General features: G+C 41.6%; 1 protein-coding gene across 1 annotated transcript in view; it reads right to left on the bottom strand.

Annotated features, from left to right (window-relative positions):
* acacb (acetyl-CoA carboxylase beta) overlaps window positions 1-25,471 on the bottom strand; it is a 169,683-nt gene that overhangs the window by 15,357 nt on the left and 128,855 nt on the right. The window contains exons 40-46 of the mRNA XM_072247887.1: window positions 16,616-16,885; window positions 15,255-15,352; window positions 10,374-10,494; window positions 4,796-4,906; window positions 3,725-3,868; window positions 2,782-2,902; window positions 2,423-2,519 (exon numbers count right to left, since the gene is read on the bottom strand). Coding sequence (XP_072103988.1) covers window positions 2,423-2,519; window positions 2,782-2,902; window positions 3,725-3,868; window positions 4,796-4,906; window positions 10,374-10,494; window positions 15,255-15,352; window positions 16,616-16,885 — 962 coding nt within the window. The remainder of the gene's footprint in view (window positions 1-2,422; window positions 2,520-2,781; window positions 2,903-3,724; window positions 3,869-4,795; window positions 4,907-10,373; window positions 10,495-15,254; window positions 15,353-16,615; window positions 16,886-25,471) is intronic.

The raw sequence follows: 25,471 nt of genomic DNA, 5'->3' as shown, positions 1-25,471 counted from the left end.
TTGATATTCTTGCAGTTTGCATGATTTGTGTTTTTGTGTGTGGGGGAGTTGATGTTCTTGCTGCAGTTTGCATGATTTGTGTTTTTGTGTGTGGGGGTTTGATGTTCTTGCTGCAGTTTGCATGATTTGTGTTTTCTTTTGTACGTGTGGAGTTTGATTTTTTTTTTTGAATGCCTTCCATAGTTTTCTTTGTTTCATGTTTGTCTGGAGAAAGCAAATTTAAGACTTGTATACTGCATACATACTTGGAAAATAAACGTACCTTGGAACTTGAACCTCTCAAGAACTACAACCAGTGTCTCTAAGGACAAAGTCGTATGGCATTGTGGGCTGCCCTCCAAAGTACACACTTATCTGACCTGGAAATACATCAACATTCGTCAGTGCTGTGTCTACATCCTGGAACTCCCTGTCCAACACCAACATAGGAATGGTTTCACCAGAGGTTTAAGACGGTGGCTCAGCAATATCATCTAACGATACATTAGGGATGTTCGATCACTAAACGCCCAGACAGTGAAAAAACAAAAATAAATCCAGTAGTATTCCTGTGGCAGATTCTGAGGTTATAGTTGCACGTATCCATATTTAGAAAGGAGTTTGAAACAAATGTGCTCAGAACTGGTGAAGTAATTGTTTCTTCGTTCCATATTGTTTCCAAATTTTTCAAACAGTCATCAGGAATTTTTACTACCATCTTCTAGTGTATAATCAGCATATTTTGCATAGTTACATATGGATTTTCCTTGTTGTTGCTCATGAATTAGCATATTGTCTCAAAATACAAGAACAACGACAAAGTATCCATTTTACTGAAATAAATCAGGTAGTTTAAAAAGCAAAAAATACTTTAAAAATTATTTTTGAGGTACTTTTCATAGTGCTCAAAATTAGCATTTTATTTGGTTTAATTAATTAATTTATAAAATAATTTTATTATTTGGAATGTCCCTTTTCATTGTGTAGAAGATAATGAGAGGCATTGATTGTATGGATAGTCAGAGGCTTTTTTCCCCAGGGCTGAAATGACTGCCACAAGAGAGCACAGGTTTAAGGTGCTTGGGAATAGGTACAGAGGAGATGTCAGGGGTAAGTTTTTTTACACAGAGAGTGGTGAGTGCGTGGAATGGGCTGCCGGCAGACGTGGTCTTTTAAGAAGGGTCTTTTAAGATACTCCTGGATGGCTACATGGAGCTTAGAGAAACAGAGGGCTATGGGTAAAGCCTAGGCAATTCTAAGGTAGGAACATGTTTGGCACAGCTTTGTGGGCCAAAAGGCCTGTATAGTGCTGTAGGTTTTCTATGTTCCTATGTTTCTCTATTAAAAAAATCTCAAAATTCCAACCAATGCAGTTTTAATGTAAGACAGCTCTAAACTGGCAATAAATGTAGCAATCTACAGGGTATGACAAATTTATCAACATAGATGTTATAACACTTCAAATCCAATTCATCTTGAGAGTATGTTTGAGAAATACAGGGTTATGATGTAAATTCATGATATCTGAAAAGCTAACACAGCATAATCTCCTTCGCAGCATTGTAGTCATCGACTGCATTTAGTTTTCAAACTTGATCATCATCATCGTCATGTGCCGTGTGATGTGACATGGCCGATCATGATCGTTACCTGTGGGGAAGATCCCCTTCGCTTTGTTCTGATTCTTTTCTCTATCCATGACCATGTTTGCTCTTGGCAAAGTTTTCTGCAGAGGTGGTTTGCTGTTCCCTTCTTCTGGGCACTGTCTTTACAAGATGGATGACTCCAACCATTATCAATACTCTTCAGAGATTGTCTGCCTGGCATCAGTGGTTGCATAACCAACTGCTCATATGACCATCCACCATCTGATCCCGTGGCTTTAAATGACCCTGACTGGAGGCGGAGGGATAAGCAAGTGCTACACCTTGCCCAAGGGTGACCTGCAGGCTAGCAGAGGTAAGGAGCACCTTTCATCTCTTTTGGTAGAGACGTATCTCCACACTGACACCCATTTCAAAGTTACACGGGTGCTGAATGAACATTAATTTAGAGTGTTTCATAAATAAATTAGAGCTCATAATGAAGTAACCACAATGGGAGTTCTAATTCTCTTTGAGAAATACATTGCAAGTTCAATGTAATTTACAAATGCAAGATGAAGTGAGAACCCCATGATCCATAACTCTGGGAAGCAAGATGAAGCTGAAGTAGCCAATGCTAATAAAATGATTGCAGATTTTGGGTAAATTTTAGGAACAACGAAAGGCTGTGGAACAACCTGAGTTAAAGAAGGAGATAGTGGGAAGATTCTTCATTTAAATGGAAACTTTATCATGGGAGAAAAGCATAGGGTACAGATTAAAGCTGCTAGTATTTATCTGTTCTTTTCTCAACTTTAGGCTCAAAAAAACTATCGAAGTGGCAGTTTAGTGGCTTCTACCTTGCTCTTCCCACCACTACAGTCTGTGCCCAGGGTTCCATAATTTCCTTGAAGGATCCATGGTCAAAGAAACCACTCTGCCAAGCACCTTTGACAGCTGTAGAGGAAGGAAAATGGTGTAAGGAACAATCTGCTCCCCTAAGTCAGTACATTCACATTCTGGAGCAGAAATAGTCTTTTCTGCTATTTGGTTAAGTATTCCCCCATTGTTTACAAATAATCCATAACTTGAATGACATAATATTGAGAGATTTACTCATTGAATACTTGCATATCACTGTTAGAATTTCACAATCTATAATTGCATTACTTTGCAGATGGGTGGTGAATCATCTTTAACAATCTGAATGCTTCCTTACTTGGATGAGGTCTGCCAGCCAGCATCCAGCGAGGATCATATGGGGCTTTGCTTGGTACAAAATCAATTTCCCTCTCAGGGCAATCCTTGGGGGAGATTATAGGCACTGGGCTTGTATTGTTCTGAATTAACAGAATGAAACATTCACCCACAGATTATTTCAGTCTATATCCCAAAAGGAATAATGCAAGACAACCTAACAACACAGAAATTAAAAACTAACCTATTAGATCTAGTACATGCAGGAGCAGGGAAAGCAGGTGGGACTATCTTGTGGTGCACACAGAATTACAATTTACCTCATCCCCAAAATGTTTTGTTCAATAACTAGTGATGGTGTATGTTTGTGTTTGTTTTAACAAGTGTTAATTCTTGACATTCAGATTTAACTATCCACTTGTAAGGTCCAGCTGATTAAAACACAACTAACCCTGAATTGAAAAGAATAATTTTTTAAAAATGTATTTTAGCTTGTGTTACTACTGGAGGCTTGGAAAAGTCCGATTGGAAACCAAACCATTATTAAACCTTTCAATATTGAACACAAATAACACCTTTAGAATCAGACCCTATTTAATAGTTCCCATCCTCTGTACGAGAAAGAAGTCTTAAGGGATAGAGGAAGATTTAGTTTGAAACAATATAGCTTATTTATACTTCTTAACTGAAAGAGACAGAAGAAATATCCCTTTAATTTTTCTTCACTTATGTCTGAATATTCATGGCATTTCTTAAATTCTTCCTTTCTTCCTTTCCCACAAAACAAACATAGTTCTTTGCTTGGAAAATAGACATTATATCACTGACCTTATTAATTGACTCATTCATTTAACCTTTCAAAAAATTTGCAAATTTAGAAGTTTTCAACAGTTGAAAAGGAACTTCCATTTTTCACTCCAAAATGTAGTCCCACAAAGTAAAACATGAAACCTTCAGGGGAATACCTTAGGCATGTAAGAGAGCCATTCTAAGATGGTATAAATTCCCTCAAAATCATCAGGAACAGTGATGTGTGAAATCCCATTGTTGTGCATTATATGAACTCCACCCAGCTGGTTGTTGGATGTGTACACTTCACGACCAAGAACCTGTCAGGAATATTAAAACAAACAATGACTTGAGTACTAAGGGTGAGAGTAAAAACGAGCACAGCCACTTTCTTTGTGATCATGGAAGCCTACGACTTTCATTTGTTTACTCATTTAGAGATACGGCATGGTAATAGGGTCAATGACCAATTACTGCGCATGTGACCAATTAACCTACATCTTTGGAATGTGGGAGGAAACCAGAGCCCCCAGTGGAAACCTAAGCAGTGCAAACTCCTTACAGACACCAGCAGGATCGAACCCAGGTCGCTGGTGCCATAATAGCGTTACTCTAACCACTACGCCACTGTGACTTGGACCTCCTCTGGAATTAGTATTCACTCCAGAAACAATAGGAAGAAATTAAAAATAGCTACTAAAGGTTCAAAAAATTAATGAGGAAAGAGAGAAATCTTGTGAGTCAGTGAAAATCAGGGTGGTCCTTCAGTTTCGAAAACAAAATATGTTTTATTTATTAAAGTTTTTTTGTTGGTGCTTCAGGTGAAATACACTATCGTTCCATAAAGAACAAAATACATTTTATTCTGTCTCAAAAAAGTGTTTTAACTTTTTACTGCAAAGATCAATCTTCCTTTGTTTTTGGAGGCTAGATTAAGATCTAAATAATGTATCCGTGACAGTTTTGTCCTGCTGTCCTTTTCTGCTCATTTCTAAACTGAAATTAATGTCTAATTAGTTACCAATAGGATCCTTCCAACTGGAGATTCAATGGCTTCATAGATATATTCTTTACAGAATATGAATACAATTGCTTGGAAAGAAAGCACAACACCCTGACTTATTGTAGTTATACTTGATTTTCACTCTCTCAGAATATGTTCTGTTCATTGCCCACTAGGCACATGTGAATTGAAATTTAGTTCCATTTTGCTAGCTCTAACAGAAACTGGTAAGTGTTATTATGACCTTGTTCAGTGCACTGGCTCCAGTGAGAATAATGTGTGAATTCTCCACTTGGATGACGCGTTGTCCTAATCTCACCAAGTATGCTCCGATTCCAATTGCACGACACGTTACCTGCGAAGCACATATAAAATATTTAAATCAACACACATAAAAATTGCTGGTGAACGCAGCAGGCCAGGCAGCATCTCTAGGAAGAGGTACAGTCGACGTTTCGGGCCGAGACCCTAGGTCAGGACTAACTGAAAGAAGAGCTAGTAAGAGATTTGAAAGTGGGAGAGGAGGGGGAGATCCAAAATGATAGGAGAAGACAGGAGGGGGAGGGATGGAGCCAAGAGCTGGAAAGTAGATTGGCAAAAGGGATATGAGAGGATCATGGGACAGGAGGCCTAGGGAGAAAGAAAGGGGGAGGGGGGGAAGCCCAGAGGGTGGGCAAGTAGTATTATTTTAAAATAATATAATTATTTAATAAATAATGAGAATAAGACAATAAAATATAATAAAATAAATAATTATTTTAAAGTAAATTATATAAAATATTTAAATGTAAGCTTCTACAGACAGTTAACATTTAAAGAATTTCCCTTTTCCAAATTTGTTACTAGGTTGTTAACACGTTCAGCTGAAATCTCAATTTATCTACTTTTGTTGAGGTTTTGAACCATTACAACATGGGGAAAGAAACCCCAAACAACTTCACCAACTATAAAAAGGGAAGTGGGACAATCAATATCAGTTGGCACTGTACTTCACCCATGACCATCACTGTACTTGAACTCCTTCCCTCTGGACGGCTGTTGCAGCTTTTAAAACTTGCCCTTTTCCCACTCAGAGCAATGGCCACCATCACAAGCTCTCTACTGAGCAGCCATGCCAACTTTATCTACATATGCCCTGTGTTCCTGAAAATATTACAAGACAGACTACGGAAATGAAATCATTCTACCATATTTCTCCCTGTTCCACACAACAATAATATGGAGCAAATGAGCAGTCTGATCACATTATTACAGACGGCATGCATTAAGGGTATTGACAGAATTGTAATGGGGAACTTCAACATGCAAGGAGATTGGGAAAATCAGGTTGGGAAAGTTGCAAGAGAGGGAATTTATTGAATGCTTGCGAGATGGCTTTTTAGAGCAATTTGTGCTTGAGTCTACTCAGGGAAAAGCTATCTTAGATGGGTGTTGTGTAATAACCCAGATCTTATTAGGTAGCTTAATATAAAGGAACCAGGCACGGACTAGAAAGGCCGAGATGGCCTGTTTCCGTGCTGTAATTGTTATATGGAACCTTTAGGAGACAGTGATCATAATATGATTGAATTCATACTGCAATTTGAGAGGGAGAAGCATAAGTCACATGTATCAGTATTGCAATGGAATAAAGGGAATTCCAAAGGCATGAGAGAGGAGCTTGCCCAGGTGGACTGGAGGAGGATACGGGCAGGGATGATGGCAGAGCAGAGATGGCTGAAGTTTCTGGGAACTATTCTGGGAATAGTTCACGAGGTACAGGATGGATATGTCCCACAGAAGAAGTAGTTCTCAAATGGCAGGGGTAAGCAACTGTGGCTGACAAGAGAAGTTAGGGACTGCATTAAAGCCAAGGAAAGGGTATATAAGGTAGCAAAAATGAATGGGAAGCTTTTAAAATCCAACAAAAAGCAACTAAAAAAGCTATAAGAAGGGAAAAGATGAAATATGAGGGCAAGCTAGCCAATAATATAAAGAAGTTTTTCAGTTATATAAAGAGTAAAAGGGAGCTCAGAGTTGATATTGGACCATTGGAAAATGATGCTGGTGAGGTAGTAATGTGAGACAAAGAAATGGCAGATGAACTTAATGGGTACTTTGCATCAGTCTTCATTGTAAAAGACACTAGCAGTGTGCCAGAGTCTGTGGGTGCCATTGCTATTACAAATGAAAAAGTGCCAGGCAAACTCAAAGGTCTTAAGGTGGATAAGTCACCTGGACCAGATGGACTACAACCCAGAGTCCTGAGAGGTTGCTAAAGAGATAACAGATGCATTGGTCATGATTTTTCTAGAATCACTTGATCCTGGCATGGTCCCAAAGGACCAGAAGATTGCAAATATCACTCCTCTTTTTAAGCAAGGAGGAGGCAAACAGAAGGAAATTATAGGCTGATTAGCCTAACCTTAGTGGCTGGAAGAGTGTTGGAGTCATTTATTGAAGAACAGTTTTCAAGGTACTTGGAGACTAATGATAAGTAAAAAGTCAGCATGGTTTCTGTAAAGGGGAATCTCGCCTGACAAATCTGTTACTTCGAGGAAGTAACAAGCAGGGTGGACAAAGGAGAGGCAGTAGGTGTCATTTACTTGGATTTTCAGAAGGCATTTGATAAGGTGCCACATGAGGCTGGTTAACAAGATAAAATCCTATGGTGTTACAGGAAAGAGACCAGCAGGGATAGAGGAATGGCTGACAGGCAGGAGGCAGCATGTGGGAATAAAGGGGATCTTTTCTGGTTGGCTGCCAGTGACTAGTGGTGTTCCTCAAGGGTCGGTTTTGGGACCGCTACTTTTCACATTGTTTTTCAATGATTTGGATAATGGAATTGATGGCTAAGTGACAAAGTCTGTGGATGATACGAAGATAGGTGGAGGGGCAGGTAGTGCTGAGGAAGCAATGTGATTGCAGCAGGATTTAGACAAATTGGAAGAATGGGCAGAAAAAGTGGCAGATGGAATAGAGTGTTGGGAAATGTATGATAATGCATTTTGGTAAAAGGAACAATAGAGCGAACTATTATCTAAATGGGGAGAAGGTTCAAACATCAGAGATATCGAGGGACTTAGAAAGTAATTTACAGGTTGCGTCTGTGGTAAAGAAGGCAAATGCAATATTGGCATTTATTTTGGGGACAATAGAATATCTAAGCAAGGAGTTAATACTGAGGCTTTATAAGACATTAGTCAGGCTGCACTGAGTATTGTCAACAGTTTTGGGCCCCATATCCCAGAAAGGATGTGTTGTCATTGGAGAGAGTCCAGAGGAGGTTCACAAGGATGATTCCAGGAATGAAGGGGTTAACATATGAGAAGCATTTGGTGGCTTTGGGACTGTACTCACTGGAATTTAGAAGAATGTGTGGGGAAACCCCAAACAATTGAAACCTACTGAGTGTTGAGAGCACAAGATGGGGTGGATGTGGAGAGGATGTTTCCTATGGTGGGGGCATCCAGATCGAAAGGGCACAGCTTCAAAACTGAGGGGCGACCTTTCTGAACAGAGGTAAGGAGGATTTTTTTAGCCAGGGAGTAGTGAATTTTGGAATGCTCTTCCACAGACTGTGGTCGGATCATCAAAGGATATGGCGAGAAGGGTTGAGTGGGATCTAGGAGCAGCCATGATGGAATCATGGAGCAGACTCGATAGGCTGAATAGCCTAATTTTGCTCCTATGTCTTATGGTATTATGGTCCTATTTTATTCTCAGGAAAAGTCTCAATGGCTAAAAGGGAATATACTGTACATATATAGTACTATGCAAAAGTCTTAGGCATGCGAGATTTCTTAAGATGGTTTCAGATGGCATGTCCTCCACAAAGCCCTGATCTCAGCATCATCAAGGCTGCCTGGGATTAGTTGGAAAAAACAGAAACAAGCGAAACAGCCAAAGTCTACAGAAGAACTGTGGCAAGTTCTCCAAGATGCTTGGTACAATCTACCAGCCAATTTTCTTATAAAACTGCACAACAGTGTACCAAAGAGAATTGATGCAGTTTCAAAGGCCAAAGGTGGTCACACAAAATATTGATTTGATTGATTTAGTTATTTACTGTTTACTGCTCTTTATAGTAATTCATTTGATACTCAAAAACTTTTCAATTGATTATTTTTCAATATATTTTCACTTCACAGAATTTTTACATGTGCAGAAGACTTTTGACAAATACTGTCATATATATTACTCTAAATAAATGAATATAATTTGTTTATTACACTTTTACTTTAATTCACTATAAACTAACCTTTATTACTATCCATGAAAAATTATAAGAATCCTGACAATGCAATTATTAAATTAACTTCTACAATTTCAGTGCCTCTGTAATTCAATTTAATCCTCTAACCATTTATTCCATTCCCCACAATTGCAAAAACATAATTAAGACAACTATTCTCAATACCTAAGACTTTAAGACACCTCACAGAAGGATTGCCAAGTTAAATGTAATATTGAGTACATGAGAACTTGGCATCTGTGAAGGGGTGGGTCATGAGCAGTATCATAAAGAAGGCAAGAGAGATTCAAGGTGACAGAGGGAATTCCAAAGCGTTGGTTTTTTAACTGGTAAATAGTGTATTACTCTCACATGTACTGAGATGATGATAAAAAGTTTTGTATGCATTCCACCTATACTGATCAGTTCAAACATTAACTAAGTGGAGATGCTGAAGAGGCCAGAACTGAAGGAATGCAGCTAGCTGAGGGTTGAGAGAGAAATTGCAACAATACTGAGGGAAATGATGGAGGGATTTGGAAGTGAATGATGTGTATTTAAAAATTAAATTAAGAAATTGCCCAACTGTCTTCCAATTTTTATAAAAATGTCAACTCCTCCATCATTCTATCAGCAATATCAAGGAAGATTCACCAGTTTACAACTAACCAGTTGCTTAAAATAGAAATCCATCTGATTGGTATTAATTTCTTTTATATTTGTTTTTCAAATTTGAGTGTATGGTGGCAAATCCGCCTTTTATTTCCCACTCCTAATTGCCTTGGGAAGTTGGTGTTGGAATATTGCACAATCATCAGCAAACATCTCGATTTCTTGAGCAACACACACAAAATGCTGGAGGAACTCAGCAGGTCGGGCTGCATCTGTGGAAATGAATAAACAGTTGATGTTTTGGGCCGAGACTCTTCTTCAGGACTGAAAAGTTTCTTTTTCTTAATTTGGGAAACAGTTGACGTTTGGGTCCCAAACAATGCTTTGAGGAATTTCTGCCATGATGTACTGGGTCTGTGATGATTGATATCCAACAACTATGATCATGTTCTCTTGTATGAGGTTTGACTTTAGCTGCTGGGCTGCTTTGCCTTTGAAGCCTAGAAACCTCAGCCTTGATGCTACGTTCAGTTGAGTGCTGCTATGATGTCAAGGGCAGTCACTCTCACCTCACTTCTTGAAATCACTTTTTGCAAATATTATTTGAGTTTTTAACCTTGAAGGAGCACCAGACCCCAGCTCATCAGATCAATAGACTGTAGATTACATGTGTATCCTTGCAAAGCAGCCTATCACCCACACGAAAAAAAAATCTGTAGATGCTGGAGATCCAAAGCACAACACACAAAATACTGGAGGAACTCAGCAGGTCAGGCAGCATCTGTGGAAAAGAGTAAACTGTCAAAGTTTTGGGCTGAGACCCTTCTCCAGGACTTGAGCTTCTGACGAAGGCTCTTGGTCTGAAAATGTTGACTGTTTACTCTTTTCTATAGATGCTGCCTGGCCTGCTTAGCCTTTCACCCAGCTTAATTGAGCAACGTCATTGTATATTCCCTTATAAACCGGACTCTGACAGAGCAGGGTCAGTCACACTTACCAGACTGATTGTTACAATATCATTGTAAGCTAGGGAGGATTCTCCAGCAATGGTACCAGCTCCACGTAGGTTCTCCACTCCCAAGCCTTCTTCCTTGCCGATAATGTCAGTTATGACATATCTAGAAAACATTTAGAAAGGTCACATTTAGGAGCCTACGCACATTGGTGTAACTTCTGCTTGGAGTAAAGCCCAAAGGTAGTATTTTCACGAATAAAATGCTGCTTCCATACAAAGACATAATTTCACCAAAAACGTACTGTACATTCTTTTCTGATAGTCTGGAGAAGTAGACCCCTCCTGCTATCATATCAGACATAGAAGAGAGTTAATAGCTATCATTATAGTCATTGGAATATCTTTATGGTTCATAGTGTTAGTTGAAGTAGCTGGAAGAATGGTTAATCCATTTTAGAATGTCCATCAATGTCAATTTAGGTTTAGGAGATTACTGGATCTTGGTTAGATAAAATTCCTTCTCTTCATATTAACAATAGTAATATCTGCATTCATGATTTATTCTAGATTTCTAAACTAAATTTTAACTGGGAACAGCAAATAATACAGTCAGAAATTGAAGTGTATTTTAGTGCCATAATGTGATGCATCACTGGCTTTGAACTTCGAACTGAAGGGACTGCTGAAGTTTCATAATATATATGCTTCAGCCTGCTGTTAAAATGGTTGCTGTGACACGTCCAGTGTGCTAGTGTAGTGGGTAGTGCTTATTGCTCTCACTTCCAGCTTCCACTGCTGGCTAGCAGTCTTGCGGAATGTGTAAGTCTCTCCCTGCCAGTACAGAGCCTCTCCAGCAGCAAGCCTCATGCAGCGCCTTCTCACTGGCGACACAAGGAAACTGACCTCCTTTCGGAAATCCAGCTGAACCACAGAGGACGGGGAGGAGGTCTGGCCCCTGCACAAGTAGCACACAGGCCCACTGGTGTGTGGACACACCCTGCTGCTCGAAAACCAGATCCCCAGCTACGGGTAGTTGGCCCCACGGCCTTGTGGGCAGCCTCGGGAGGGACAAAGGCCACAGGAATAAACCCAGACAGAAAATCCAGAGCGGAGTCCCCAAGGCAGCTGGACATCACTGAACATCCTTCCGGCAGCTCCAGTGGCCAAGCTGGTGCTAAACGTACTGCTTCATAAGCTTTCATGTCTAACAAGCCTGATAGAGTTCTTTGAGGAGGTGACCAGGCATATAGATGAGGGTAGTGCAGTGGATGTGATCTATATGGATTTTAGTAAGGCACTTGACAAGGTTCCACATGGTAGGCTTATTCAGAAAGTCGGAAGGCATGGGATCCAGGGAAGTTTGGCCAGGTGGATTCAGAACTGGCTTGCCTGCAGAAGGCAGAGGGTGGTGGTGGAGGGAGTACATTCAGACTGGAGGATTGTGACTACTGGTGTCCCACAAGGATCTGTTCTGAGACCTCTACTTTTCGTGATTTTTATTAATGACCTGGATGTGGGGGTAGAAGGGTGGGTTGGCAAGTTTGCAGATGACACAAAGGTTGGTGGTGTTGTAGATAGTGTAGAGGATTGTCAAAGATTGCAGAGAGACATTGATAGGATGCAGGAGTGGGCTGAGAAGTGGCAGATGGAGTTCAACCCAGAGGAGTGTGAGGTGGTTCACTTTGGAAGGACAAACTCCAAGGCAGAGTACAAAGTAAATGGCAGGATACTTGGTAGTGTGGAGGAGCAGCGGGATCTCGGGGTACATGTCCACAGATCCCTGAAAGTTGCCTCACAGGAGGATTGGGTAGTTAAGGAAGCTTATGGGGTGTTCGCTCTCATAAGTCGAGGGATAGAGTTTAAGAGTCGTGATGTAATGATGCAGCTCTATAAAACTCTGGTTAGGCCACACTTGGAGTACTGTGTCCAGTTCTGGTCACCTCACTATGGGAAGGATGTGGAAGCATTGGAAAGGGTATAGGGGAGATTTACCAGGATGCTGCCTGGTTTAGAAAGTATGCATTATGATCAGAGATTAAGGGAGCTAGGGCTTTACTCTTTGGAGAGAAGGAGAATGAGAGGAGACATGATAGAGGTGTACAAGATAATAAGAGCAATAGATAGAGTGGATAGCCAGCGCCTCTTCCCCAGGGCACCACTGCTCAATACAAGAGGACATGGCTTTAAGGTAAGGGGTGGGAAGTTCAAGGGGGATATTAGAGGAAGGTTTTTTACTCAGAGAGTGGTTGGTGCGTGGAATGCACTGCCTGAGTCAGTGGTGGAGGCAGATACACTAGTGAAGTTTAAGAGACTACTAGACAAGTATATGAGGAATTTAAGGTGGGGCTTATATGGGAGGCAGGGTTTGAGGGTCGGCACAACATTGTGGGCCGAAGGGCCTGTACTGTGCTGTACTAATCTATGTTCTATGTTCTTTCCTTTGGACTCCACTGGTGAGGCCGAGAGAGGGATCTTGACGAATGGGCATCTCAGGATCTCCGTACCTTTTGCCCAGGCTTGCGATGATGATCGTCAGCTATTGTCCTTCGAGGCAGACGGATGTCAGCCATGCTTCAGCCTTGAAGTTGTATCACAGATAGAAACATGGACTGAAATAGTACAACATAGGAAACCCAAGGCAATTTTATCCTAAACTGAGAGAGCAATTTTCATGCGATTTTGCATTTAAAAGATGTAATTTGTGAACCTTCACAGTTACTCAGTAACTCTGCTCTAACAGCTTCACAAATTGGTTGAAGCACGATAGATATGCATACCAACAGAGCTTGCACTTAGTTTGCAAGCAGAATATTAAACATACTAATATGAAAGCCAAAAACGTTGGTCCATTTGTGCCCGTATTCTCTGTGCAAATTGGGCATATAAGCAGTGTCATTCAAGCCATAACGCGACAGTAACAATTTCTTGCTGAAATCGAGCCCTGTGGAAATGGAGCAGGCATTTTTGGGAGAGATGCATTTCAGTGGAGCTGTCATGACTCTGACATAGTTGGTTTACATAATAATATCATCGAGGGTCATCTTTGCCTTCCTGACAGAATTTGGAACAATATATTAAATTTATTTTCAACTCCTGGTACGACAAGCTGCATATCCTGTAGCAACTTGCCAAAACAGGTGTGAAATGAAGTGATAGCAATATGTTGCTCCCTGCATTTGCCTGCCTGCACGTAAAATACTTGGCGTTTTTCACAAATTGTTTCTGAATCCTCCAGCGTCTAGCACAGCTATGCACAACAGAGACCGGGAAGCTTGTGCCTTGTAGCTCAGGACCTGATCTACACTGTTGCAGGATTGGGGTGTACTGTTACGATGTATATTGACGATATGTGTTTCCTCCCCTTCATTTTTTCTCTCACCTTTTTGCTTTCATGCCATTGTGCTGGGAAGGGTTCATTAAGGCTGAAACCTTGACTACTGATGGCAAAGATATGATTGCTGCAACCTTTGCAGGCAGCTCAAGTTCAAGTTTAATTATCATTCAACCACATACATGAATACAGCTAAATGAAACAGCGTTCCTCTGGGGCCAAGATATAAAACGCAGTGCCAACAGCACACTGCACACAGCACAGTTACGCTAGCAGAAAAACATACAGTCAGAAAAGAATAGTATAGCCCAAGTCCCTGAGCGGCATGGCTTATAGACTGATGGTGCACGGGATGCTGTCCTGGTCCGGCTCGCCTTCAACCATGTGAACACTGGAGGTCAGCATTGATGGGAAGGGCCAGTCCGCAGCCAAATACGGATTCCAACATGGCTACAGCAACCTCTGCTCTCTCCAATACTGCCTCCGGTATCTCCTCTCCTGGGCTGTTAGCAACTACACAGTTGCATTTTTATAGTAACAATCAGGATGAAAGCCACCCTAAAATATTTACTAATTATATATTTGCCTAATTTTGTAATTTTTTGTGAAAACCAAGAGGATGTTAGTACTTAATGGGGCTTCCATTTTGGGCACCAAGGATGAAGTCCAATTTCTAGGCATTTGTGTTACACACAGAGAGTTACAGACATTGATACATTATTACAGAGCAGGGATAACACAACCTTGCTGTTTAATAAAATAACAGTATGTCCAAACATATATTTACACCAAGAACAGCATTTCCAGGCATACAGAGTTATACACGGGACTCCTGATGAAGGGTCTCGGCCCAAAACATCGACTGTGCTTCTTCCTATAGATGCTGTCTGATCTGCTGTGTTCCACCAGCATTTTGTGTGTGTTGCTTGTTTCAGTTCAAGGTTCTTTGCAGAAGAAAGCAGCGATTGGATTTGGACTAAAAGGAAAGACAACAACTGGGCTGCAAGATGAAGACAGGAGGGTATGGAACTGAGAGGGGTGTATCTGGGACGCCATGTAGCACTGTTGAGCTCTCTGGAGACGTCGTGGGCTTATCAACGAAACGTCAAAGAAGGAGGGTGCCCACCTGATGACCCCGATGACGTACCTACCCTCCCTCCTTGTCACCACTCCAAGCCCACTGCCAACATTGAGAGTGCCAACTTACCATACAGATTGAAACATCAAGTCCTAGTAGCTGCACTGTTTTGTGGATGTCTGCAAAGAGTGAGAATTTCGGGATGTATACTGTAAACATTTTCTGATATTAAATTGAACTATTGCACCATTATTAGCTAGCAGTAGTTTTATTCGATTGTTATTGAGAGCTACTAGAATGGTTTCGTTTCTATAATAAAGGAGTGTGGTATGTCTATTTAAAGGAATATTTCAAGTTAAATAAAATGGATCATTGAGAAAGCTATTTGTAACAATCTTTATCAACTCATCAATAAAAGTACAGCAGAATTGTAGTGCCCTTTACCACCCCTCTCCCATTTTCAAATGTGAACCAGAGATTTCAGACATTGAATGTGTGCTGCGATGACACCCACCTATATGCTCCATCCTCTTCCACATGCTCACAGTGCACCGAGTTAATAGGGCTAATTCTGGTGTAGTCCTGAGGTGTTAAATACAGGTACTTGAAGCCCTAACAAAGAAAATGAATATTAGGAAAGCAGTTAAACAGTGAGGATTAGAACCTCCTTTGCACATTTCAATAGACCCAAAAGTCATACATAAACATCGAACAAAATTACATTCTTGACCAGTGGTATTGAGATAAATTTACTTATCAAACGTACATCAATACATAAAGTGAAATGTGTTAATTGCATTAACAACCAACACAAACTAAGGATTCCTAATTTAGAAAATCCATATGATTTGCATTTGAGGATAAGATTTATTTCAGTTGGGTTGAATTGTTCTGCAATCTTGGCGGTTTAGTTGCAAATGTTTTGGCACCATATGATGATGACGAACCTAGTTTGTAAGTAAATTGCCAAGATTGGAGAACAACTCAGTCCAACCATCAACCACCCGAGCTGCAAACTTTCCAAATTATTTCCATTTATTTCGGTTACCATGGTGTAATGTAATATTAGAACATTACTATAGACACTTGTGAAATAGTTACCCTGCTTGCGCTTTCTGTGCCTATGAAGATCACCCTTTCAACAACAGTACTTCTCTCAGTCTACACTGGAGGAGCCAGCTGGACCTGATTTTGAATAGGGTGAGCATCATGTAAAATGTCTTTAAAGAATCCAGAGGCAGCATCCTGGATTAGCTTGATGGCCCAAGATGCAATTTGCCAGAAGTACCCCTCTGCTCACAATCCTGTCAAATTGCTTTTCCTGAGGGGAGGAGAAGATGTATTCTAGTAAACAAAAAATATAAACTGTGTGGGACTGTGCTGTATGGACCGTAGGATCATTTTCTGTCTGACATTTTTCAGATGTAATTAAAACAAAATAAAGCTAGACTTAAACCTACTGTATCTCTGCCTAAAACATTGCTCCATTGACCAAATGGAAACATATCAGGGTAGTACTCAATGCTCAGGCTAGGTTCATCATCGTCATAACGTGCCGTGTCGTATGACATAGGCGATCAAATGTGGTCTCATGACCATGATCGTTTTTGGCAAACTTTTCTACAGAAGTGGTTTGCCATTGCCTTCTTCTGGACAAGGCGGGTGACCCCAGCCATTATCAGTACTCCTCAGATACTGTCTGCCTGGCATCAGTGGTCACATAACCAGGACTTGTGATCTGCAGCAGCTGCTCATACGACCAGGCTAGTGGAGGGAAGGAGAGCCTTACACCTTTGGTAGAGATGAATCTCCACCCCACCACCCAGACTAGGTTACTGACACTAAACAGAGAAGTACCAGAATTGTAGAATTTACCTTGTATGGATCATCTGGATCCTCCCAAGCAACCTGGAACATGTGCCTTATCTCTTCAGCAAGCCCAATCCTGGCACCACTGTTAGCTGCTATATAAATTCTTGGAATGCCTTCTGCTCTGGCGAATTGTGATGCCCGCAGGAACAGCAAATCCTCCTCTGGGCCAAATGAGCCGATCTTAAAGGTGATGTCATTACAAATGACAACAATGTCACGCCCCTCAGGATACTCCGGAGTTTTTAAACTCATTTTCCAAGCCACTATTCCTACCTGAAGAAATTACAACACTGTCATATTTTATGTAAAACCATATATAATTATTATTACATCTGAAAAGATATGATTGCTACCTGTGCTACGTGCCAGTGAGGGTAAGAATAGGATGCTCTGGAGGATGAACAAGTGGCTGAGGGACTGGTGTAGGGGGCAGGGTTTCAGATTTCAGAATCGCTGGGACCTCTTCTGGGGCAGGTGGGACCTGTACAAGAGAGACGGGTTACACTTGAACTACAAGGGGACCTTTCAGGGAGGTTTGTTAGTGCTGTTGGGGAGGCTTTAAACTAGATTTGCAGGGGGATGGGAACCAGAGTGCCAGAGTTGACAGTGTGGCTGGGGTGAAAATAAATGATGTTAAAAGTTCAAGCAAAGCCGCAAATAGAAAGGTTGTGAGTGGTGGTAAAAATCTTCTGAGGTGTATATATTTCGATGCTAGGAGTATTGCGGGGAAGGCGGATGAGTTGAGGTCGTGGATTGACACGTGGAATTATGATGTTATAGCAATTAGTGAAACTTGGCTACAGGAGGGGCAGGACTGGCAGCTTAATATTCCAGGGTTCCGATGTTTCAGATGTGATCAAGGCAGAAGAATGAAAGGTGGGCGGGTGGCATTGCTAGTCAGGGAAAATGTTACAGCAGTGCTCAGGCAGGACAGATTAGAGGGCTTGTCTACTGAATCCTTATGGGTGGAGCTGAGAAACAGGAAAGGTATGGCTACATTAGTGGAGTTGTATTACAGACCACCCAATAGTCGGAGAGAATTGGAGGAGCAAATCTGCAGAGAGATAGCAGGCAACTGCAGGAAACATAAAGTTGTGGTGGTAGGGGATTTTAATTTTCCACATATTGATTGGGACTCCCATACTGTTAGGGGTCTAGATGGGTTAGAGTTTGTAAAATGTGTTCAGGAAAGTTTTCTAAATCAATATATAGAGGTACCAACTAGAGGGGATGCAATATTGGATCTCCTGTTAGGAAATGAGTTAGGACAAGTGACGGAAGTGTGTGTAGGGGAGCACTTTGGTTCCAGTGATCATAACCCCATTAGTTTCAATTTGATCATGGACAAGGATAGATCTGGTCCTAGGGTTGAGGTTCTAAACTGGAAGAAGGCCAAACTTGAAGAAATGAGAAAAGATCTAAAAAGCGTGGATTGGGACAGGTTGTTCTCTGGCAAGGATGTGATCGGTAAGTGGGAAGCCTTCAAAGGAGAAATTTTGAGAGTGCAGAGCTTGTATGTTCCTGTCAGGATTAAAGGCAAAGTGAATAAGAATAAGGAACCTTGGTTCTCAAGGGATATTGCAACTCTGATAAAGAAGAAGAGAGAGTTGTATGACATGTATAGGAAACAGGGAGTAAATAAGGTGCTTGAGGAGTATAAGAAGTGGAAGAAAATACTTAAGAAGGAAATCAGGAGGGCTAAAAGAAGACATGAGTTTGCCTTGGCTGTCAAAATGAGGGATAATCCAAAGAGCTTTTACAGGTATATTAAGAGTAAAAGGATTGTAAGGGATAAAATTGGTCCTTTTGAAGATCAGAGTGGTCGGCTATGTGCGGAACCAAAAGAAATGGGGGAGATCTTAAATGGTTTTTTTGTGTGTGTATTTACTAAGGAAACTGGAAAAGCATGTGCTACTGGGCCGCGAGGAAACGATATGATTTGGTGATAGGAGTCAGCTGCACCTTTCTTCATTCCCTGTCACTCACTGTTGAGCCATTACACACGTGGGGTCATTACGCGCACATCATCCATGTCAGCGTGGGAAGAAGATCAACTCTTCGAGCTTGCAAATGACAAGCTGAAAAGTATGTTTGACATAACATCTCCTGCTGGCATTCTGGATCAAAGTCAAGGCTAAATATCCTGAGATAGCCATGAAAGCGCTGAAAACGTTGTTTCCATTTCCAACATATCTCTGCAATGAATGCAACGAAAACTAAATTGCAGAATAGACTGGACATAAGGAACCCCCTTCGAGTATTGTTGTCTCCCATCATCCCTCGATGGGACCATCTTGTTGCAGGGAAACAAGCTCAGGGCTCCCACTGATTCAGCGATATTGGTGTGTTGCAATGATTTTATATGTTCATACGGAGAAAATATGCGCTGTGTGTTTAATATTCAAACGTTGCTTAAAATGTTATAATGCTATTGACTTATATAACCATATAACGATTACAGCATGGAAACAGGCCATCTCTGCCCTTCTAGTCCGTGCAGATTGCTACTCTCACCTAGTCCCACCGACCTGCACTCAGCCCATAACCATCCATTCCTTTTCTGTCCATATACCTATCCAATTTTTCTTCAAGTGATAATATCAAACCTGCCTCTACCATTTCTGCTGGAAGTTCGTTCAACACTTACTTCAAGCTCCCCTGATAATTGACTTATTGCTATATTCATGTGAGGAAAATACGCGCTGTGTGTTTAATATTAAATTCGTTAGATAAACCCTTTTAGAAACGAAATTGGGTGTATTAGCCACTTATCAGCTATATTGTGTTCGTGATTAACACCCCCCTCCCCCACCCCCAAACAGAATCGCCAAAACTATTTGTAGAAAAAAATCGGCAAGTACACGAATGCGCAAATCACGCATGCACACTGGTGCCCGCGCAAGGTGTCATGGTCATTGTAGTCTTTCTCGAGGTAAACCCAACGTATTCAACTGCTACTCTTGTTCGTTGGCAACCCTACCCCCCCCCGCCCCCCCCCCCACCCCGGGTCGGCCGGTCCGCAAGAATATCGTCAATATGAAACCGGTTCGCAGTGTGAAAAAAGTTGAGGTCCCCTGGTCTACATGGACTTCAGTAAGACCTTTGACAAGGTCCCGCATGGGAGGTTAGTTAGGAAGATTCAGTCGCTAGGTATACATGGAGAGGTGGTAAATTGGATTAGACATTGGCTCAATGGAAGAAGCCAAAGAGTGGTAGCAGAGAATTGCTTCTCAGAGTGGAGGCCTGTGACTAGTGGTGTGCCACAGGGATCAGTGCTGGGTCCATTGTTATTTGTCATCTATATCAATGATCTGGATGATAATGTGGTAAATTGGATCAGCAAATTTGCTGATGATACAAAGATTGGATGTGTAGTGGACAGTGAGGAAGGTTTTCAAAGCCTGCAGAGGGACTTGGACCAGCTGGAAAAATGGGCTGAAAAATGGCAGATGGAGATTAATACGGACAAGTGTGAGGTATTGCACTTTGGAAGGACAAACTAAGGTAGAACATACAGGGTAAATGGCAAGGCACTGAGGAGTGCAGTGGAACAGAGGGATCTGGGAATACAGATACAAAATTCCCTAAAAGTGTCGTCACAGGTAGATAGGGTCGTAAAGAGAGCTTTTGGTACATTGGCCTTTATTAATCAAAGTATTGAGTATAAGAGTTGTAACGTTATGATGAGGTTGTATAAGGCATTGGTGAGGCCGAATCTGGAGTATTGTGTTCAGTTTTAGTTACCAAATTACAGGAAGGACATTAATAAGGTTGAAAGAGTGCAGAGAAGGTTTACAAGGATGTTGCCAGGACTTGAGAAACTCAGTTACAGAGAAGGGTTGAATAGGTTAGGACTTTATTCCCTGAAGCGTAGAAGAATGAGGGGAGATTTGATAGAGGTATATAAAATTATGATGGGTATAGATAGAGTGAATGCAAGCAGGCTTTTTCACTGAGGCAAGGGGAGAAAAAAACCGGAGGACATGGGTTAAGGGTGAAGGGGGAAAAATTTAAAGGGAACATTAGGGGATTTTGGGGGGGCTTCTTCACACAGAGAGTGGTGGGAGTATGGAATGAGCTGCCAGACGAGGTGGCAAATGCGGGTTCTTTTTTAACATTTAAGAATAAATTGGGCAGATACATGGATGGGAGGTGTATGGAGGGATATGGTCCGTGCGCAGGTCAGTGGGACTAGGCAGAAAATGGTTCGGCACAGCCAAGAAGGGCCAAAAGGCCTGTTTCTGTGTTGTAGTTTTTCTATGGTTTCTATTTAATTAGTCAAGGCAACATCTTAACAAAAGCCTTTCTTATTTATCAGGGAAGATTATATTAAACATCTGAAAGTACACCAAAGCCAAAACAGATTGGAATCTGCAGCAAAGCAAAATGCTGGAAGAACTCAGGAGATCAGGCAGCATCTGTGGAAGGAAATACTACAGACTATCAGCATTTTGTTTTAGATCTAAATACTCCCTGGCTATTATACTGGTAATAATTGCAGATAATGGAAACATGGCCTTGAAGAATATTTTAATCCTTCTGGTTAATATTTTAATGGCAAACTAGAACTGCTTCAGAAAACCAGCATTCATTGGATAGTAAACAGGGTAAATTCTCTAATAAAATTTGAACAACTTTCAGTCCAATTTTAATTGGCATTTGGCATTTACCATGAAGAACAATTCAGCCAAAACAGGAACCAAAACTTACTCTTGTACAATTTCCTCAGGACATTCCAAAACACATACCAAAGGTTGCAGGGAGAAGGCAGGAGAATAGGGTTGAGAGGGAAATGGATTAGCCATGATCAAATAGCAGAGCAGACTCGATGGGCCGAATGGCCTAATTCTGCTCCTGTCTTATGGTCTAACACTTCACTTTTAAAGTGCAGCATGTGTGGAACTTGGCTGCTAATGTGTGTATGGCAATGAGGTGAGGAGTGAGCAAAGCTGTTGTAATTACCTCCATTGAGGATTAAACTTCATTTAATTCCACTTGTAACTCACATTTAAAGAAATAAAAGACTAGAAATATATATAGTTGTAATAACCAATATGGACAATTAATGGCTTTTCTGCTATCTAAGCTACAACTGAAAACGTGTAGTGGCATGGAAGTGTAGCAGCTAGCATGCTTTACATCACCAGTGAATGGGTTCAATTCCCACCGCTGTCTGAAAGTAGTTTAGGTGCTCTCCCCATCACCGCTAAGGTTTTTATTCCAGGTGCTCCGATTTCTTCCCACATTCCCAAAATGGGTTAGGATTTAGTAAGTGTGGGCATGCTATGTTGGTGCTGGAGCATGGTGACAGTTGCGGGTGGCACCCAGCACATCCTTGCACTGTGTTGGTCATCGATACAAATGACGCAAAAATGACAAATAAAGCTAATCTTTAAAAAGTTGATTTATTTCACTGCTCTGCATGGAGTTATGTGCATAAAGGAACTTTAACTCATGTATTTATTGCTTATTTATTTATTTACTATTATTATAACTCTTGCTTTTTGTATTTGCACTGTTTGTTGCCTTCTGCACTCTAGCTGAACACCAAGTTGTGTGGTCTTTCAATCATTCTGTAGAGTTATAGAGTATGCTGCAAGAAAATGAATCTCAAGGGTTGTATATGTTGACATTATATGTACAAGTACTTTGATAATAAATTTGCTTTGAACTTCGCAAAGTTGGACTTTGTAAATTTTCCCTACAATGCACAGCCAATCAACCTTCAAAAATACATCACAGCTGGAAGTCACTAACCTGTGACTTCCAGAGGTTTTAAAAAGCATAATATTGATGTTCAATATAGTACTGGTAAATTGTAATGGTTGGCTTGTTATCAATACTCTGTGTAAGTATTTTGTTTTCTTCATCTAACACAGGGGTTCCCAACTGCCTTTATGCCATGGACCCCTACCATTAACTAAGGGGTCCGTGGAACCCAGGTTGGGAACCCCTGATCTAACACAAAGACTCAGGTTACTCCTTTTTTCTCATGTTATTAAAACTAGTTTGCTATTAAGTATGCCTTTACTATTTGTATCAAGTAATTCACACATTTCTGAGTTCCATGTTCAAATCATTCTGGGTTATGGTGTTTCAGATACATTTCATACTAGATGTTTTACTTTTATAATCTACAAACATTTGTAGAATTTCGTACAAAAAATCAGATCCACGAATGTGCACATATCTCACCATTGATGTCAGTATGTATAATGCATGCTGTTTGAGTCGTATTGGTATAAATTCTTGTTTTGAATCTATGTAGCTTATAGTAATGAGGCATTATACTAACCCATTGGCAAATGCACCATCTGCACTTTAAATAAATCTTATTTTCTGTCTTTTTTTAAAGAGTTTTAGTTATACTGGCCAGTATTTTCTGGAATTTGTGGTAATATTACATTGTGTTGTGTGTGAGTTATATGTACTGTTTTGTGTACCTTGGTCCAGAGGCCCATTGTTAAATTTGGCAGTATACATGTTGTAGCAGCTACTCAAACAAACCATGCCACTGCTGGACAACGTGCACGGGAAGTTATCCTGTATCAATACAATAATTATGGTCAAAGAGTTGAAGAACTGTATTCGATCCTTTATTAGCAACTAGCAATACACACAATCTCGAAGCGATAAAACTTATGAAACTAAAGCTCGCGGTATTAAATGTGCTTCAGTGAAGTTAAGTAGAGTTAAGTGATTTCAGATCATCCTTCATCGGAGAAGGAGAGAAACCGGGGGCTAACCCCTTGCCTCACAACTCATGCTCACTGAGTGCAGCCAGGGACTGGGAAATGCATGTTGATTTAGGCCAGAAACTTACCTTCCCATCCGAAATTGCAACGACCAACCCATGGCCTGTCCTGGTCCTTTGGTCCACCTCCTGTTGACACGTCTTTATCATTGAGCTGGAGGTCCCCGGGGAGGATGCCGTGGATGAGGCTTACGAACGGAAAAGGCTGCGATATGCCAACCTTCCAGTTGAAGCAGAGGAGCGAGGCCGGAACGTAACAGTGCGCCCAGTTGAGGTGAGGTGCAGGGGTTTTGTAGCCAGTTCCACCGTAAGGCTGCTGGGGGAAGTAGGGGTCAGAGGGCAGGCCCATAGGAAGGCAATCAAAGCACTTGCTAGTGCCGCCGAAATGAGCAGTCACTGGCTGTGGCTGAAAAGAAGGATGCTGTCTGGGCTGCCAAGTGACCATCTGGAGACTAACCATATGACACACACCCAGGTCAGATCAGCCTGTGGTGGGCCTGCCTCGGCTGAGGGTGTCTTGTGATAAAAGGCTGAAACACCCAGTGATGTGGAGGTACACAACTGAAGATGTGTCGTAATGGTAGTAACATCTAGTGTTCATCTTTAAGAACTGCTTCCACTCAAGTCAAGTGCGGTGCAGAAACTTTAGGGATTGTAACATCCAGTCCTATTAATCAAGCTGAATATCTGGAATAAACCAGTGACCGCTGCGAAAGGGCAGCTGACAACCAGGGAAAGACCTGGTGACGACCTGGAGAGACTGCTGAAAGGAGGGACAGAGCCCATCGGGACTGGCATGGGCTAGTTACTCATGCCAGCAGGATCCATCGCTAGACAGCGTATTAGATCCACCCATTTATTGCTACAGAAATGTTAAGACGAAGAATATCCCTTGAGTCTGCGAGATGACTCACTGACAGACTACACGGTAACAGACCTAGGAATGGAAACGACGATGAAACAGACAACTAGCACAACACTGGCAGGACACAAAACAACAATGCTGCATCTGTGGCTGGACAAAGATAACATCAGAGAAGGGGTTTAAGATCCATCAGGGCAGGAAAAAGTGCCTGAGGGAGCTCGGCGAGGTGGCCTCTAAGAGGTAGATCAAATCAGTCGAGTGAAGCCCAGTGGCAGGACAAACATCACAGTCCACAGAGTATCAGCACCCCAGGCAAAGCTCAAGCAAGCACAGATCCACCAACGGACATGAGTCCAGAGCCCCACCAGCCACGGCCAGCAGCAGAAAGGAAGATGAAAGGACAGAAGCCCCAATCTTGTGGCCTGAATCCTGCCAGAAGAACGAGTGGGAGATCACCAAGTCCATCTTCCAGAAGGACGGAAGGGAAGTGTGGAAAGAAAACTGGAGAAGTGGGGAGACACCATATTCAGCTATGGGGTAGAGAGATTTGGAGTGAAAAAACAGAGGACACAGAAGGAACCTTCAGTCCAGCCTAAGTCTAGAAGGCAGCAGGAAATCAAAAGACTGGTGAAGGAAAGGAGACAGCTGAGGAAACAGTGGAGGAAGTCTACAGAAGGGGAAAGGAAAGAACTCGAGGTATTACAAGCAGAAATAAAGATTGTCAAAAGCCTCTTTGGCAAGGAGAAGAGCAGGGTCCTTCGAATACCTGTGAGGGAACTGCAGGAGCACCTGAGGAAGACCCACTCTGATAACCAGAGACATGAGCCAGTCACCATTCCGAATCCACCCACCTGAGCACCAGGTGGAAAGTAAAGTTAAACGAGCAAGATCAGCATCAGCTCCAGGTCCCAATGGCATCCCATACAGGCTCTATAAGAACACCCCTGGTGTCCTGAAATACCTCTGGAATCTAATGAAGGTGGCATGGGGGAAAGGAATTATACCAAAGGCATGGCGAAGGGCGGGAGGGATACTAATTCCCAAAGAGGAGAATTCCTCAACAATCGGTCAGTTCCACCAGATCAGTCTCCTGAATGTGGAAGGAAAGATCTTCTTTGGTGTCGTGGCTCAAAGACTCTCAGCCTTTTTGCAGAACAACAACTTCATCGACACATCAGTGCAGAAAGCAGGAATACGTGGTTTCCCAGGATGTCTGGAACACGCAAATGTCATCTGGCAC

Source organism: Mobula birostris, chromosome 31, assembly GCF_030028105.1.
Source record: "Mobula birostris isolate sMobBir1 chromosome 31, sMobBir1.hap1, whole genome shotgun sequence".
NCBI classification, from domain to species: Eukaryota; Metazoa; Chordata; class Chondrichthyes; order Myliobatiformes; family Myliobatidae; genus Mobula; species Mobula birostris.
Note: the sequence above shows the minus strand (reverse complement) of the source record. Positions and strands in the feature narration are given on the sequence as shown.